General features: G+C 40.1%; 1 protein-coding gene across 1 annotated transcript; it reads right to left on the reverse strand.

Annotated features, from left to right (window-relative positions):
- Nucleotides 1-1,358: 1,358 nt before the first annotated feature.
- On the reverse strand, nucleotides 1,359-16,820 carry LOC110989663 (stomatin-like). Its single transcript, XM_022254208.2, has 6 exons — nucleotides 16,494-16,820; nucleotides 14,809-14,909; nucleotides 12,883-13,038; nucleotides 6,338-6,597; nucleotides 5,062-5,140; nucleotides 1,359-4,898 (listed from the first exon to the last, which is right to left on the reverse strand). Exons 1-6 carry the CDS (start codon nucleotides 16,573-16,575, stop codon nucleotides 4,707-4,709), a joined length of 870 nt encoding a protein of 289 aa, XP_022109900.1. The 5' UTR covers nucleotides 16,576-16,820; the 3' UTR covers nucleotides 1,359-4,706.
- Between the last annotated feature and the right edge of the window lie 1,260 nt (nucleotides 16,821-18,080).

Raw genomic sequence — 18,080 nt, forward strand, 5'->3', positions numbered from 1 at the left:
TTTTTGAAGCCATGTCCTTAAAAAAATTTTCTTATTATGGAAATTTCCTTTTGATCTCATACTTATACTAGCTTAGGATAGCTATTAAACAGCTATCTTGCAGTCAATTTGAACTACAAACCTGGACGCCCTTTTGAATCATTATACCGACGGCCATCTTGGAAAATATTGTTGAAAAAGTAAGGGACGTCATCATAGTCCTCATTTTAGAAAAAACCGGACGTTCAACTGATTTATTAACTCGGTCTCAAGAATGACCAGTGATCTCCATCGCTGATATGATATTAGGTTTCATCAAGTGAAGAGACATGCACATTTGGGACGACAGTGGGCAAATGCTTCTCAACAGTTGCACCTTCTTTCGTGATGACACCGAAGAATTAGAAATGTCCGAAGCGCGTGACGGACGGGGCCATGCCAATTTCGATAGCATGTTTATACCCACCCCTCGTTACAAACGTGGATGGCATGTCCCGTATTTGATTCACGAGCGCGCAAACATCTTTATCGTCGAATTTAATGGCAGAGAGGAGACAAAAAGTATGCATCTCCTGGCAACTAAGTATTTCCTGGAAAACTTGGTATGATTTTGGTTGGAGGGGGGATCCTGTCATCCTCTATCCCGCTACACTGACGTGAACAAGGCACCTCGGCTAGTATGATGTGAAGCCTATCTTGCCGTGTACTATAAATACCTCAAAATGCATCCAACCATTACAAGGATTTGACATCCAGATTCGTAAACAAGACTGTTACAATACCTTTCTATATTACAAGAGAACTTACTCAAACCTATGACTTCACCATGCAGCGTTTTGCTCACTATCTCATTACAGCTGGAGTCTTACAAGGCCTATAAGCAAACAACCACTCAAACCTATTGGCATGTTGTACCAAGAACATTCCCAAACCTACACAGACCACTGCATTCACCCACAGGGAATTACGTGTTCAGTGAAACGTAGCTTTGCATACTGCCACTGTTTAGGTAACAAAAACTCTGCAAGACGGGAATGACAAAGGAAGATCGTACGATCCAAAATGCACTAAGTTGGCAACATGGATATCATGAAAAGGCCAAATCCACACAGCATGCCTTCACGTAATTAGGAACTTCGAAAACTGTCGCGCAGGCTCATGCACCTATAATGAGACTCTCTAACATTGATAAAACTTAAAACGTGTGTCGTAATGGACGAACAAAACAAATATACATGTATACCTTTTCACTACAGCTCATTAGCAAACATTTTTGTTTAAAAACTTCTGTAGCGAAACACACACTACATCCACGTATATTACAGGTGAATATATTCACTATTGCCCGTTTTGAAATAAAATCACAGCACAGTCGTATATAGCGGACCGACTTTTTTTCAGACCACAAATCATTTAATAACCTGAATTACATGAACAATTTAAAATGAAGTGTAAGAAAGATTTCAAGTTAAAACTAAAATTCCACGAGAGGAAAATCTTTTCGCTTGCACCCCCCGCCCACTTGAAACAAAGTTTCTGTATCATAACCTTGGATTGTGCGTTGTTCAGTCATTTTATGAAAGATTTACAAACAGTGAGGAATGAATAGAGGTCCAACTCGACATGACTGCTACGTCAGCTTTGCAGATGAACCAATACTTCACATAAATATTTTTTTGTGGTGATGAATAAATCTTAAACTACATTCCCACATGAAGACATAATTAATCTCGCATTTCCAAAATGATAAAAAAGGATAGATGTACTTGAAACAACACTTCGGAAAAAGAACGCTGCACGTCAATGACTGTAGAATGTACCCGAGCTATATAAAATGAAATTGCCACTGTTAAAAGAATGAGGAGTTAACAATATATGGGCCAAATGAATCGCCATCAAAATGCAATAACTTCCCGTTTGATGATGTTGCCATTTTGGACCCTCTGTGTCCTACTTCACTTTTAAAAATGCTTTTAAGATGTAAATGGTGATGTCAAAACGTAATCTTGAGAAAAGGGAATCCACCTGTGATAATTGATCAACAATTAAATCCTTTTTCTCCCAATAAACTTCTTTCCACAACATGTATTCGTTGTTTCGTGAGGGTAATCATAATCAGCAATTCACACCAACATCTGTAAATGATCAGGTATTGTAAGCAATCTGCCTTTGTTCACTGAGGAAAGTGTGTCCTTAAACATATCTTAAGATACAGAGACAAGTCCCTAAAAAGTGAACTCACTTTTTTCCCCAAAATTCACTTTTTTTGGTGAAACAGTGCCGAGGAACGGGTAGCGATAACACGTGCAATGGAGACCATAAGAGAAAACTTCTAAGAAATCTCATCACCTCAGATCACTCATTTCCCAATATTTACGTCATTTCTACGTCAGCTACGTATCCATTTACACGATATTTACATACGCTTAAAACAAACATCTTTAACACTCTGCTAAGCGCTCGAGGAATCATAACTCAGCAACATATTATACATGCACATGTCAATGGCACTACATTACATAGCGCTGTTGGAACTCGGGTACAATGCGAATTTGAATATCTCAAAATTCATTATCATGTTTCAAAAAAGCACTTAAAAAAAAACTTTCTTTTAACATACTAACCTCCTAAGGTACGTGTGAATTTGTATTGAAATAAGAGGATTTGGCCCCGTTAAGTTGAATTCTAAAACAAAGACTTCTTAGAACATCACACAAGGTGTTTTCTTTTCGACTTAGATGAAATGGTGAAAGGTGACAGACGTACCATACCGAAACCTTTTCGCTGCGCGCGACGCTCATCAAAGTGACACTGATCAGCACTGGCACGAGGCTAATTTCGCTAAAAGCCTCTGAAATCCTTACTCTCGTGTGCTGTAACACGGTTGTCTCAGCCAGCCAACCGAAGAATGACGTGTCGCTCCGGCTTGGGAAGACTGTAATCTCCCGAGCCCCGACAAAGCACGATACGACGAGGATTTCTTGCCAACTTTCCAATTTATTTACTTGTGGAATCCCATCCTCATCTTGTTCTACGAGAAAACATGATGTCCACAAAACAAACAAAACGTAAGAAGCTTCGTGGCATCTCCGATTCAGGTCAAGGGTGGCAAACTACGATCTGCTGCCATGGATTAAAACGCTCAGTGATGTTCACAAAATTACATGCTACGTGACGAGCTCCTCGTACCAACTTCCATGGGAAACAAAGCAAAATGCACAGGACTCTTTATCACTCTAAATGTGGGTAGATATGGAAATCCAGGCATTAGAATGTTGATCTGAAAACAAAATGGCAAAGTTGGAGGCAATCTTTTGCCAATTCAGTCACCAAGGGGTCGGACACAATACAATAAGACTCTTTCAAAGTCCCATAATAGAATACCTGCGTGTACCTGCATAATATACTTACATGTAATGCAGGTGGTATGTTACCGAAGAAAACAGTGAGCTCTGATATGACTCGACAAGCAATTTGAACCTTACAACGGTATACAATAACATATGATACAACTACTGTTGTGTGTAAAATGCCTTAAAGCCGACACAAGCAAAACACGAAAGACAGTACTAAATTTGCAACTACTAAAAATAAAAACAAAACAAAAGAACATGCTAATCTACATAATTACATAATTAAAAATTACATTTTACTTGAACCTGGGAAGGGCTACAAGACAAGCTAAGCAAGAACAACCAGCTCAAGCGGAAATCCACATACAAGGAGATTATCAGCGGAAATATAAGAGATTATTGTCAGAATTATAGCAATAACAGTAATCACAACATCCAGCTAGACATATCTAGCATATGAATTCATATACGTACACCAATGCATGCATCAAATTTATAACTTACAATCTGGTACATTAATATTTCCAGCAAGTTACATTTACTCGTGATGCCCCCCCCCTGGCCACATTGATTTTTGTATGGAGATAAGTGTCCAACACAATTCTCAAAGGAAGCAAATTATGTAATCTATGTACAAAGCAATCTTTGATTTTTATGAGTTGTTTGAAAAATGAGTTGTTTCCAAAAACAAATGTGTTGAGAAGCTCATCTTCACTTTGGCCCTCATGGTTCCTAAGTGGCTAATTATATACCATAACCATATACTTCTGCTGATTTACAGCATGGTAACCCACACAGGATTCTGTAGCAGGTTGGGATTTTCTTATTTACAACATTAATACTTCACTACACATGCAAAGGTAGACTGGTGGGCAGGCTGCATGCTTGTGACATATGCAAATACATTACAAATGACAGGTTGCAAAGCCAGCCATAATGGAACTGGAGTAACACATTGTGTGCTGTGCTTCGGGGCAGAGAGACTGTATGCTGGCATCCTGCCAGAGGGGTAAATATTTGTATTGTCATGGTGCTACCGTCATTACACAGAGCTCCAATGGAGGTGCCTGGTGTGTTTCTTCAGAGTAAAATTACGCAAGTTCAAACTACTTGCTGACAAGAATGTGCCGAGCATGTTATTTGCGAACTGAAACCAACTGACTCAATAGCTTGGATTAGTTCATTTGGCTAGTATTATTGTTATTACTTTTTACCATTTATTATTTCATTGGTATTCAAATCCTTGATATGAATAGTGTGGATGATGGAGACTGGTACAGGTGACAGTTCTTGCTGATGGTTAGCTTATATGTCTGGGGTTGGCAGAGAGAAGCTGGTGTCTTTATCCTGCCTGCCCTTCCCAGGGGCTAATTGCTATTTGCTGTTCATGAACCCACTCAGCAGGTCGACGGGCAGCGGGAAGACAATGGTGGAGTTCTTCTCGGCCGAGATGGAGTTGAGGGTCTGCAGGTAGCGGAGCTGGAGGGCGTTGGGCGACTCGGCGATGATGTCGGCCGCCTCCTTCAGGGCGCGGGAGGCATTCTGCTCGCCCTCGGCGGCGATCACCTGTTCAGTAAGAAGTTGCCGAGGGTATTACAAGGTGTTTCTTGAACTGAATCAATAAAAACCATTCAACACTATGGTCCTGTTGTTCATAAATAATTCTCAAAAATGTTTGCCAGGTATATGACTGATCATTTGCAATTGTCATTTAGCCAAAATAACACACCTTTGCACGAGCCTCCCTGGAGGCCTCAGCCTCGGCGGCCATGGCACGTTGCATCTGGGTAGGAAGTCGCACATCTTTTCTATGGGCAAGTCAAAAGTATCAGCTTCAAACTCAGTGTATGTATCACTGAGAGGCGATGATCCAATGCACTTCAAATATATTGTACACGAACTGAAAGATGAAACATTAACAACTTGTGGTCTCTACTACTTTAGGATAAAAAGTTGAATTTTAGAAAAAGGCCAGATATAGACAACACAGACACTGATTTGAAGAGTCAATTAAACAGTATCTGCACGATATATAATGTCTAATTGCAACCTCATATTTTCAACACTTTAGGTTCAACACATGATCGGCCTCTAAAGACTTGTATGTCTTGGTGTGTGTACACAACACAAACAGGGGATTATCCTGTTGAAATTTGATCTGTCAGGAATACAGGGTTGGGTGTCACACTGCACCTAAAGTTTGTGAACTGTAAGAGACTGATCTTTTAAAGAGGTGAGATAAGAGGAAAATGAAATATCCACAAAAAAAGTCAACAGAGATTTTTTTTTTGGCACTGGGTCTATGGTCTTTTTCATGTCCATTTCTTGTTTTCTTTATCAACAATCACACCATAAAACCTTAATGGTAATCTCAGGATTTGCCAGATTTTGAAAATCCTGATGACACAACCCTGAAATTCTGAGGGAAAAATCCGGACATCAGGGAAAGTCCTGGCAACTCGCACCCCGCATTTGTGAAAGAGGCAACAAGAGCGAAAATTCATTGGTTGTTGCTTTTAACCTTCCATCTCCCCTCTAACCTTTAAGAAAATACAACGCAAGGTTTTGAAGCCTTTCTCAGGATTCGGGTAGGTGTATCATCAACACTTTTACAGTGTAGTTGACATGGGACTTGATGCCCCTGGCAATTTGAGGAGGAATGTGCCCTAGGCCACAGAATTTGAAGGAGTCCTAAAGCTTCAGAAGCAAGTTGGTGCAAGATGCCTTGGGTGCTGAGAGGGTTAAGATCAAGGCCCAGGGACCCTGTCAATGAGCTAGTGTTGGTGGTGTCTTGGGCTACTTCTGTGAGGGCACAGACAAGATAAAACAGACAGATCATCCCATTGCGCTCTGACTACAAGACAAGCAACCCCTCGAAGGCCTTGTGCATACCCCTGGTGCACACATGGAGATCATACACTCAAACAGAAATGTGCATGAAGCCGTGTCCAAACGGACAGCAGGGCTGCACGTTCCCACGCTGAGTGGATTTCGTTACAACTTACATCTCGACCCTTTCCACTTTGACACCCCAGGGGTCGGTGGCTTCATCCAAGAGTGACTGTAAGGTGTTGCTGATCTCCTCCCTGTGGCTCAACATCTCAGCCAGCGTCTTGGTGCCCAGGACGTTACGCAGGGTGGTGGCGGCAAGCAGCTCGGTGGACCGCTTGTAGTTCTCCACGTTGATGACCGCCATGGTGGGGTCTTGCACGCGAAAGTAGACCACTGCGTCCACGGTGACTGTCACGCTGTCTTTGGACAGGACCTAGAAATTCAATTGACATGCCTTTAATGCCAAAAAAATTAACCCTTTATCATCTTATGTTTAATCATTCCCTTCATTCCCAAGAGCAATACAGACCTTGGTTGTCTTGTTCCCCGTATACCCATTGGCAGTAGTAATACAACTTCACATATTAATAAAGGGGAACAGACTACTTTTCCTTCCAGCCTCAGGCCGTGTCCTCTGGGATTCCAGAGCTACAGCTAGGTCTAGTGTCTTCATGTCTTAACGTATTTCCCATGAAGCAAAGTCTTAGACCTAGCTCCAGACAACTGATTCAGATGCAAACTTAGTTTGGTTACACTGCTTTGAGTGATAGAAATGCAAGATGGCTGTCCAATAATAGAGGCCTATCCCTCATGAAGCCGAAAACCAAATGATCTAAGTAACCAATATAACATCAAACACAGGTTCAATGGAAGGATCTTGCATCTCTTTTAAGGCCAAATGAAACAAATAAACATTTGTCATCCCCACCCATTTTCTTTCCAGCCTCCTTGTTTTTAGGTTTCCCCACTTTTTGATAATGATGATTAATGCTTAGATATTTATATCCCTCTATCACAGAAATACATAACCCGGTTCTGTACATGTTCAGCAGTTGTTAGATTTTCAACTTTTCTATTCTGACAAACTGTTTGTAGCTATGCAGGTAAGCAGAAGACCTTTTCAACGAAAACCATCTGCAAGAGTCCAGAAAATCCAACTCCCATCTTGGAAATGTATGCAATGGTAAAACAAATAAAAACTGGCCGCTCCCATTTTAAAAGGCAAAGATTTCAAAGTAGGAATTCTCTTTGTAAATCTAGTACACTGTACAGCACATTTAATGCTTTAATGCATTTAATGCTTTCTAGTTGAAATGTGCCGAGGCTGTGAGCTTCTTCATAGTGTACATGTACATGTAGTCTGTGCGTGATTGGTCTGCGTCCCCGCCTTGTGTAATTGGCAGGCAATGAGATTACATTAGGGTTGCTACGACAACCAGTGTTTCCTTGATGGCAGCTTTTTAATCACTGCCAGCACCTCTTGGAAAAAAACAAAACAAATATATAATATTCATACTTAATGGAAAGCTGAGGTGAAATCCAGACTGAGTGTTTGCCTTCAACAACCTTGCCAGGGGCCGTTTCTGAGACTGGCCTGCAATTGCAGTCTGTGTAAACCAATGGCAGCCATCAATCCATGTTATGGTTTCTAATTACGTACCACTTTCCATCCCTCTTAATCCCTTCTCATTTCATCTTTTCCTTTTTTCCCCAAGAAACATCAATCTCTCCCCAGAGAGAGCTTGAGAAATTAGGCTAATTTGCTTCAGAAACTCACATAATTTATGTACTTTTGGTGAAATATGAACGCACACGCATGTGAATGTAAAAATGATTAAATTTTTGATAGATAAATGTACGCGTTTTGTGTTATTTTCTTTTCTTTAAATCAATACTCCCATAGTTTATTGTTAAATTTAGATTTTCTGGAGTTGTCTTTTTTCCCTGAGTGAACTAGTAGTTTCATTGCACATCAGTATAGAGGTGGAATGGTGCTGTGTGTCGTTGTTTGTTTTAATCATCTCGTCCGGACTGGGAATCCATGGAAATGAGCATATTTGCTTTAACCTCGGAGGCAATGAAGATATGTGAGCATTTGGTTTTAGATTATGAAACCAACAGTTGCTGATTTTGTTGATCCATTGCAATTTGCATATACTAAGGGTCGCAGCACAGAGGATGACATTTTGTTTCAAATGCTTAGATAGACTCTACTCTTATCTAGAACGGGCCAAGTTTGGAAGCTCATCCCTCATAATCTGTTTTGGGTTTTCATGTGTTTTTGATACAATGCAACCTCACATTTTGGTAAGAAAACTTCTAGACAGCTGTTCCTTACATGGTTATCAAATTTATTTTGAATTATATCTCTTTCCATGCAGAGTTTGTGCCTCTCAGTGATTCAATCCATTCTGATGTTATCATTTCTTGTACCAGAGCTCCTCAAGGTACTGCTTTTGCTCCGTATTTGTCTAACACAGCTGATGTCGGTCTACTGAACATGGTTGTCCCTTTGTAAAATATGCAAATGACATCATTCTTGTTGGTCTTATACAGAACGATGACGAGTCTGCCTACTTGAATCAAATGAGACGGCTTGTAATAAACTGTAAACTAAATTTTCTGGAATTGAATTTGTCCAAGACAAAAGACACGTTGGTTGACTTCTGTAAGGTTCATAATGTGAAATTGAACGTGTTGCTGAACATAAGTACCCTGGGGTTATGTTCGATGACAGGTTAGACTGGAGTAGCCATGTGAATCATTTAGAGAAGAGATTGAACTGGAGAATGTACTGCCTGAAGAAACGAAATGTGTTCGATACGAGGAGGGAAGTCAAATTGATATTTTACCACTCAGGTATTTGTAGTGAGTGGGCCTACTGTCCAGTATGCTGGGCTGGAAATATCGATAAGCAGACAAGAAAGTGAAGAAGCTTGACGATTCATTCCATCTAATGAGCTACTAAAATAGTTAATGAATATCTGTCACCAGTAGACACTGTCTACATGGTCTACAGTCAACAGCTACGTGACCAATTATATACATGTAAAGTGTGGAGAGATCCTGGTCATCCTCTCCACACCTGTTTAATGGATAATATCATTTTACGCAGTAACAGACTGAGACTAGTAGTCACACACACAAATCAATATAATTCACTTTTCATGGGCCGGGCTGTTAAACGTCATAATGAGGCTGTCAACAGATAATTTCTGTTTCTGCCGTCTTCAAATTGGGGATCGGTGTGGAACTCACCTCAAATCATTGTCCTCAAGCATGATTTGGTTTTAACTTTGGGTTTTGGGAAGGCATTTTGAGTTTTCCAGAGTTTTTCAAGAAACTTTGGTGAAAAGTATTTTTGTAATTTGTATAAAATTATTGTTAGTTTGATGTTTGTGATGAACTGGGCAAGATACATGCAATATTTGAGTAGGAGGAACACCGATTAAATCTTCTTCATGTGAAGCTCTGGAAACCAAGTGCAAGACTAACAGAAAATGCTCGAGTAGCATTTGTGATACACCGAAAGAAAGTAATACAATATATTTACCACCATAGTGTCCACAGTCCCAGAAGTGGCTGGGTTAACCCTAACACTCCTCAGTCCTCCAACAGGTGAAGGATTGAGGAGTGTTAGGGTTAAAGGTTGAAGTTCAAGAGGTCAAGGAACAGAGTTTATTTCCATAACCTGGCATTAGGTCCTTCGGTAGTCGGGATATTACGATATTGTTTCCCTGTGTTACAGGTGTATTGAAACGTAACTTTTAATAGTCATATATTTTTTAAGAGAGACGACAACATGAACATTGTAATTTCCCTTTTTTTTTTGATTGAATAAAGTTTATCTACATGTAGATAAACTGTATCTACATGTAAAACTAAAAATCTAAACTAAAAATCTGAAATTGTCCTTTTCTTGCTTAATTGTATTGAAAAAAGCACATCTTTCCTGGATAACTTGAGGATATTATGCTGTGATGTCATTTGGGGAAGACAATTGATCAGTTTGAATTGTCACACTCACAAAACAATGAATCATCAAGGGAAAGAAAGTTATGGCAATTTGGCTATACTCAAAAGGAACCAAAATGCATGCATCTTTCAAAATGGCAAAACAAAAAAACAAAAAAAAAAACAAAAAAAAAAGAAAAAAAGGATAAATGGGACACAAAACCACATTTCCAAGGTTCGGATTTTAAACATTACACTGCATAAATGTAAGCCTGTTGAATACACAGCATCTAATGCATATGTGAGTTTTTGTGGTAATGCTGAAGAAAGCTTGTTTCGAAAATATTTTTCAAGTACCCTGCAGTTTCTAACAAAAGTTAAAATTGTGCTTTTTGGGTTCCTTATTTTTGATGAGATATAAACAGCAGCGAAGATTCTATATTTCAACAAAATATGCTACACTTGAAAAGATAGCATCCTGAAGTTTAGGTCTAGAAATACAATTTTTAACATTTGAATAAAGAACGCGACAGACACACTTGGCTCACTCTATCTGTCACACAAAGACATTTGGCTGCCAACACTACAGCAACAGCACAGTGACTCCAGATCAAAACCTCCATTCAGGAAGCTGACATTACGAAACTGAACTATTTTGAAATCACATTATGAAACCAGAACTGTTATTTCAAGGTGAGCTATTCCTAGAGTTTGTGACACAGGATCATAAAGTCTGTCGTTCAGTTGAAAAAAGATGGAGCAAGCCATGCCAATATGTTGCACAATATAGGAAAGTCTTCCTTATTCTGACACATAAATCTTGATAGAAAGTCCTTTTATTGATTGCCCTGAATGGATTTTCTAGTTGTTTCCTCCTTGCAGATATACAGTATATTATACATTTCCTGGTCTGTTCCTCTAGGGCATTTCTGCCAATTTGTTTCATAAAAAGAACAAAGCATACAGTGTACATGTATAATCATACATGTACCAGTATAGTTTTGTTATCAATTCTCAATGTGGGTCAGGGTTGGTGCTGTGTCAGTCACAGGTTAGTTAGTCAATAAATGCAAGTCAATTCACATATCGGGTCAAAACTGAAGAGCTGCACCAAGGCCATTCCTGCCTTTCTCAGAGTTTACTGAAATAGCCTGTGAGTGGACTCAGGATGGAATGACTTGACGGACTTGTGATGATTTGTGGCTGACCCAATTGCAGCTCTGGTGTACACATGTACGGACTTTGTACTGTAATGTGATTGGGTACACAAAGAATACTATATTGGGATGGGGTGTGAACCTCTAACTTCTGGAATTCTGCAAACATAACAAACAGTATTGTTATGACAGAAGACCTGCATGTATATTTCAAGAGCCAAATATCGGGGTCCTGATCTCTGAAATTGTTTTGGGTTTGTTTTTTCTAGTCTTCTTATAACAAGGGTTCCGATTACGAGGAGGCAATTTCACTGGAACCTTGTTCTCAGGAGATTTACATGTACACCCAGGCCTACGTGTTTATGTAGGTTTTTCTGTGAATCTGAATATTTGTCTCATTACATACAACATACACGCTGTACATCGACAAAAACTGAATCAAATCCAAACATTTATATTAGGATGAATTTTGTTCTGCCCCCCCTTTTTTAAAAGAAATCCTCAGGGAAAGGGGTAACCCCTCCCCAAATTACTTCAAACAGTTTGTCAGAAATGTGTGGGTGGCTTAGCAGTGCAGTGTGGACAGTTGGTCGCAGAATTCGCAACCAACCACAAGAATCCTTGAGCAGGAGCAGATAAATTCAGTAGCCAGTGACCATCCACTTTGCCTGGCTACTGGACAGAGACAATAATTGGCAGCTCCCAACCCCTCTGTTCATTGTTTCTAGAGTGCATTCCCTTCAAAGTAATAAAAAAAAGCAAACATCATGAAGACGTGACTGTTCTCTGCCACTGATGACAGAGATACAAATATCAGGGAAATGGACTCAGGCCCAAAATTCTTTTGAGACCTTCAAAATCACTTTGTCAAGATCATGAAGTGAACCCAGTGCACAAGCAGAGCCGGTGCACAAGTGACATGCAAATTAGGGATGAGTAATCTTCACTGTGGGTAAAACCCCACACACAGCATTCTGGCGGCTGCAGGTTCACATTCAACACTGTTACCCTCCGTCATTTCCTTCACTCAGTGAAAAAAAAAAAATTCACCAACTGTTTTCTTACCTCAGTGCATATGAGACACACTAAAAATCCACTTCATTCTACGCCACAGTGCCAGAGTAGCTTACAGTTATTTCAATAAGTCATTTGCGAGTTAAATTTGACTAAAATCTGGTACACAGAGTTATCTGATTGCACATAGACATAACAATTTAAATTCCCCAGACTAAAGACACTGTTGCTATGTCTGGTGATTCAGGGCAAGCTTTTGCATAGCGACCACCATCTCTGGAATGGACTGGTTCCTTTGTACCCTTCTCATCCATTGAGAATAGTGTATTGTTGAAAGGAGTCTCTTATGTAACTAAGTAAAAGCTTATCCCGAATCACGACGTATAGCAACAGCGTGTAGTATGGAGAATTCAAATTGTTATGTTCACGTACATTTAAAGAACTCAGCGTACCAGATTTCCAAATTTAGCTTGCAAAAGGCTTTTTGTCATTCCTCTACAAAAAGCCTTTATTACATGTATCAGCATTGAGGTATTGCATTTGGGGTACGCATGCAGTGCAAAAAAAGGAAAAAGTCGTCACAGTGAGCCTACCTCTTGTGGTGGGACATCAAATGACAAGGTCCTGAGATCCACCACCCGGATGTCATCGATGCAGGGGATGATGAAGAACAGGCCGGGCCCCTTGGGCCCACCAGGCAACAGACGACCAACTCGTAAGATAATTGCTCGCTCATATTCCGCGACAGTCTGCGGGCACATGGGAAACAGGAAGACATTAACTGCTGGAAAATACTGTAACCGTGTTGAAACTGGAAAGTACTATCCCTTTTCAAAACAGCAAAAAAGGCCAATACTCCGCACGAGACTCTAATCAGGACTTGGAGGTCCTAGGCTGAAAAGAGGACATTAACAAAAGAGCAATATTGACACCTGCCCATGAAACCATAAAAATTTAATAAATTGTTAATTCCCGTAATGTGTCTCTTTAATAAAGTGGGGAAAACTTTCTACATTGATCCCAATCCATTCTCTACTCTCATGGGTACCATTTGCATTCATGGGTGGACAGAGGTAATTGTGGGCCAGTCCAGTGACATGGGTAGGGCTATAAGTGCTCTTTTGGCAATTGTAAGGAGCCACTGATCTGTGACAGTCGCTCCCTCCTAAACCCAACAAGATGTACATGTACCCACAGGTAGGTCCCCTACCACCCTGAGGGGTCTCCTATACCCCTTGGCACCCTTTGCCACTTCCCTTGACCTCCAGAATGACACAGTTCATCGCTTCCAGCAATCCATGCTTAACTGATTTAGACCAAATCTACACAGTTGCATCTTCCTTGCATCTCACTCCTTCCCGACCTACATACATAAGCCCTAAGTTGGCGACCCCACATTCTCTTGACGACCTTACAAACCTCTATGTCATGTTTTCCAGCCATTAAAGAGGGCCTCTGGGAACTGGAATGCTACTGTACAGTGTCTTGCCTAAAGAACACAAACACCATGCTACCTAGGAAGTGCACAACATGTACACATGCATATATCATCCATGTATGATGTAGTGCTGGTGCACTGCATGCAAGTGTACCTGCACATCTGATGAAATTATTTCCGTCATATTTCGTTAACATTCCACAAATACACACACCAATTCAATATATCTGCGCTCGGAAGGGTGAACGAGGAGTTAACACTCCTGTAATATAATATGGCCCTGTGGAAAGACAACGCATTGAATAGCAGGAAAGTAATCACAAATCATAATCCTAGAGGCCTTACGATAAAACTAGATCAGTTTCTTGTCCCTGCCTGCTTCCTTCTCCCCAGCCGCCTCGATTTTTAAATGTTATTTTTATTTTACTTGTCCTCTTTTAGGGTTAAATCTGCAATGATGTATTGAAATTTAAATCCTGTTTTGGATGTAGTAAAATCTCCTTTGCTTCAGACAAAAAACACTGGGCCAAAAAGTCTAGAAAATTTGATCTTCATCTAGTGAAAAATATCTCACTTCAACATAAAATGCGACCTGTCCCCACAAAATGAGCTGAAAGTAGAAGTTTTAAAAAAATTGAGATATTGGTGTTTTTTGATTCAGCAGAAAGACAGCTTTCCAGTGGTATGTACATGGAACACTTGGGGTAGAAGTATAAGGTGATAATGTGACATTATTCTGGCAGCTTTGCATCTCTGTTCCTGGCATTGTTTCAACATTTCTGACCAGGCGCAAATAATGCTATCATCAAATTTGCTGAGAAAAATGATATCTTTCAATGTCTAACCCTGCGCAAAAATTTGGAATTAAACAGACGGTTTATTCTTTCCAAATATTACAAAACTCCCAAATTGAACTTCACTTCAATATGACTTTGAACTCTCAAAATAGCAAAGAGTGGAAGGTGACTTTACACTCATTTGTCATGCCGGGGCATCAATAAAATGAAAGGCCCACCTCCTCCACTTAAAAAAAAAAAAACAAAATCGGGACGAGAAACAGATTTTTTTTTGTTTTTCTTACCTTGAAGCAGAACCAGATGGAAACAGGGAAAGTGATCAACAGCAGAAGCAAGGAGAAGAACCACAGAACGTATGTACAGAACGACATCGACTCGGCATCGTCTGTGGCAAAATGAACACAGGCACTGAGTTTGCTGTGAAATATTTTTACATCTTGACATACATGTACACAGGCAGCCCCTTGACTCATATTAGTTTGCAGTGCTCAGAGAGCTTCGTTATCCTTTTAAGCTCTCATTTTAAGTATCCTTAGGAGTGGATCCTGGGGGTTTTTTTGCAGGGGGAGGGGGTGTTTTGGGATTTTCTTGTTTGTATGAGGGGGTAGGGTAGGCGATGAGCAGATTTTTTCAATCCAACTTGATTCATCAGTGGACTGTTTTCAATAGACTTTATTGGTCTCTGTTCTAAAGCTGAATTCATTTTGGGTTTTTTTTGGGGGGGGGACTCATTTCAAGGTACACTGTACATGTATTTATTTGTAAGTCAGTAAACTAACACTCATTTTCAACCTTTTCAAGTCCTCAGGTTACAGACGGGAAAGTTGATATTTCTGCGAGAGGGCAGTACACATCATGCACGCTGTGCAGGGTTTCACAACAGATGTGCGAATGCATCTGGGGAGCTACAGACATGTATAGTGGTGCACATGAAAGTGATGCAACATAATCAGGAATGTCCACTAAAATGTTGCCGGATTGCAGGAAAAGTTTGTGCATTTGTTACCCCACAACTACAGCATCTGTCCCAGCTATATCAGGCCGGGACAGTCCAAACTAACAGTGACTATGATGCTGCAGACCAAGCTGTTGGGTCTGCTCTTGTGACGTCACAGTCATGATGTTTTCAGTTCTTACAAGTGGCTGCTAAAACTATGGTTGGCTATCAGTACAAATGTAATTTAAGAATAATTTGCGAAGTGTTAAAAATTTAATGCAACTATCATACCACCCTGGATAATAATACACGTACATGTACATGCGCTCGTTTACTGCTGCTAAATGAAAGTACAATCTTTTATAAAATCAGTGAGACATACATGTAGGCCTATGTCCATTTTGAATGAATTGAAGGTAAAATTGAAAACCAACCAAAAGGTGATATTTCTGCAAACTTTGGCCAATACAAGTTGTAGGCAATATGAGAGTGGTCGATAGCATAGTGTAGTGTGAAGAGATGAATTCATACATGGACATAATTTCTGCACTGCTTGTGACATATCAGCCATCGGAAAGTGACCAGGGAAAATATTGTATTGGAAAACAAATTATTATTTTGTATTTAAACTATTCATTATGTCCTTATTAAAAATTATGTCATTATCATTAATTGCTTATTCATTTAACTTATTTAATTTCATATTTAATTGCTTACATTATCTTTGTTCACTCCAGTCATTCCTTTTCTTTTATATTTAAATATTTTTAAGTTTTAACTTTTGGCATCAAATACTTTTATATATTAGTATTGTCATTTATATTTATTTACTCTAATCTATAAGTTTAACTTGATGTGGAGTGGCAGATCTTTGGCCACAGTGATTGTTATCGCTTTTGCCTCTCCTATGCCCATCTTGTATGTAATGAAAAAGAAATGGCATGAATAAATAATTATAGTTGTAATTGTGGGGTTAAGCGGTCAGCGCCCATCAACAATGTACACCTGAACATCAACACCTTACAGACCTACCATTTCCAGTGGTCGTCATGCGGCGATCGCTTGCTCCAGATGACCTCGGCAGAACAGGCTCCATCTCAATACCGCTTGACATGATCACGCTGGGGGTTTAGGCCAAGACGTGGGCATTAACGCATTTACGAAAAATACTACCAAAAAATTAATTAGGGGGCCTACCCAGGCATTACAGCATCAATGCCGCTTCGACCGTGCAGCATCAACACGCGGCTAGCCTTATTTATTACCGTATGCGTGTACATGTACAGTACATATATGTACATTTGTCATGTTTGTACGTACGTCGACATGGGCAAAATCCGGGTATTTTGGGTAGTCTGATTCCCGGACAAATTGAACGGGTGGGCAGCCGCAACTCTGTTTGGTATCTGACTACCACGGCATCTGACTCGTTCGGTGTCTTCGTCAAGTCACTACTGCTACTGCTAGCTCTTACTATTCGGAATTTATGTATTGCCTCGTTTGAAAGTTACAGAAGCGCGTATTCACAAAAGCACAAATGCCGTCGCTATGGTATGATGACATGTAAAATCAGTCAAACCTTTAATAGTGCCAAGCACCGGCACCGTACGAATTTGCAATCAAGGTGCTATAATAACTATTCGTGGGGCATGTTAGTAAAATTGTTTTATGTTTTTTTAAAGCACATTGCGATGTATACGCCAACGCCTATTATATTTGTCTCAAATTTCATGCCTCCAAAAAAAAAAACTTGAACTGCATAAATACCGGTGATAAGCCAATTAGGCTAAAAGAGTGTACAGTGTTCTTTGTTTTCTCTGTTTAAGGAAAGCTACTGCAGTGGCATTAGCAAACGGTGCCATTCATGCATGTAGGCCAACGTGATGTACAGCGCGGGTACGTGGGAGCATTGAGAAGTAGGCGCGCAGTGCGCGGCCGCCTAGCTACTGGTATACCCCTCAAACAAAATAGCGCACCCAACGTCAGCGCAGTTTCACTGAAAAGGCTAGCGCTACAGTTCAGGTTTTTCCTCTATTTATGTACGTGTTTAGTTGCGAAGGGTAACAAATAACACTGCAACTATATAGCCTACTTCGGGACTTGAAGGAATTTGACCGGTATAATAAACACATCTTCTGATATCACTGCTTACCGGAGAATTCAAACACCTGTCAAGTTTATCGTTGCTACAGAGAAGAAATATCTTCCGGAGCTCCTAGCTTTTGCATTTTTTAAAACTGGAATCTAGCTTAAAAAGTTGATGCATCCATGAGCATTACAGGGCATCGGATTCAAAAGTTGGATATCTGTTGAAGAATCAGAGGCTACGAGGGATTGACGAGTAAGTAGGCATATCAATGGGCATCGCGGGGGAAGGGGTCAACGTAGTGCTTGCATCCCCGGAGAGAATTAAAAACAAGGGGGAAAAGTGAACAAAATTTTACAGAGAGGGAGGGAGACATAAAGGTCATAAAGGTCGTCCAACGGAAATCAATAACTTGCTTTACAAAACCTAGAAATTAGACCCCTGCCATGGATTTCAGTTCGTTGGTGGCGAGTACTTTGCCCAACCAGGAAAATAAAATTTAAGCTCTATGTCTCCCACCATACATTGGAACT

The sequence above is a fragment of the Acanthaster planci genome, linkage group LG07 (assembly GCF_054643075.1).
Source record: "Acanthaster planci isolate LZ-2023a linkage group LG07, COTS_SCS, whole genome shotgun sequence".
Taxonomy (NCBI): Eukaryota; Metazoa; Echinodermata; class Asteroidea; order Valvatida; family Acanthasteridae; genus Acanthaster; species Acanthaster planci.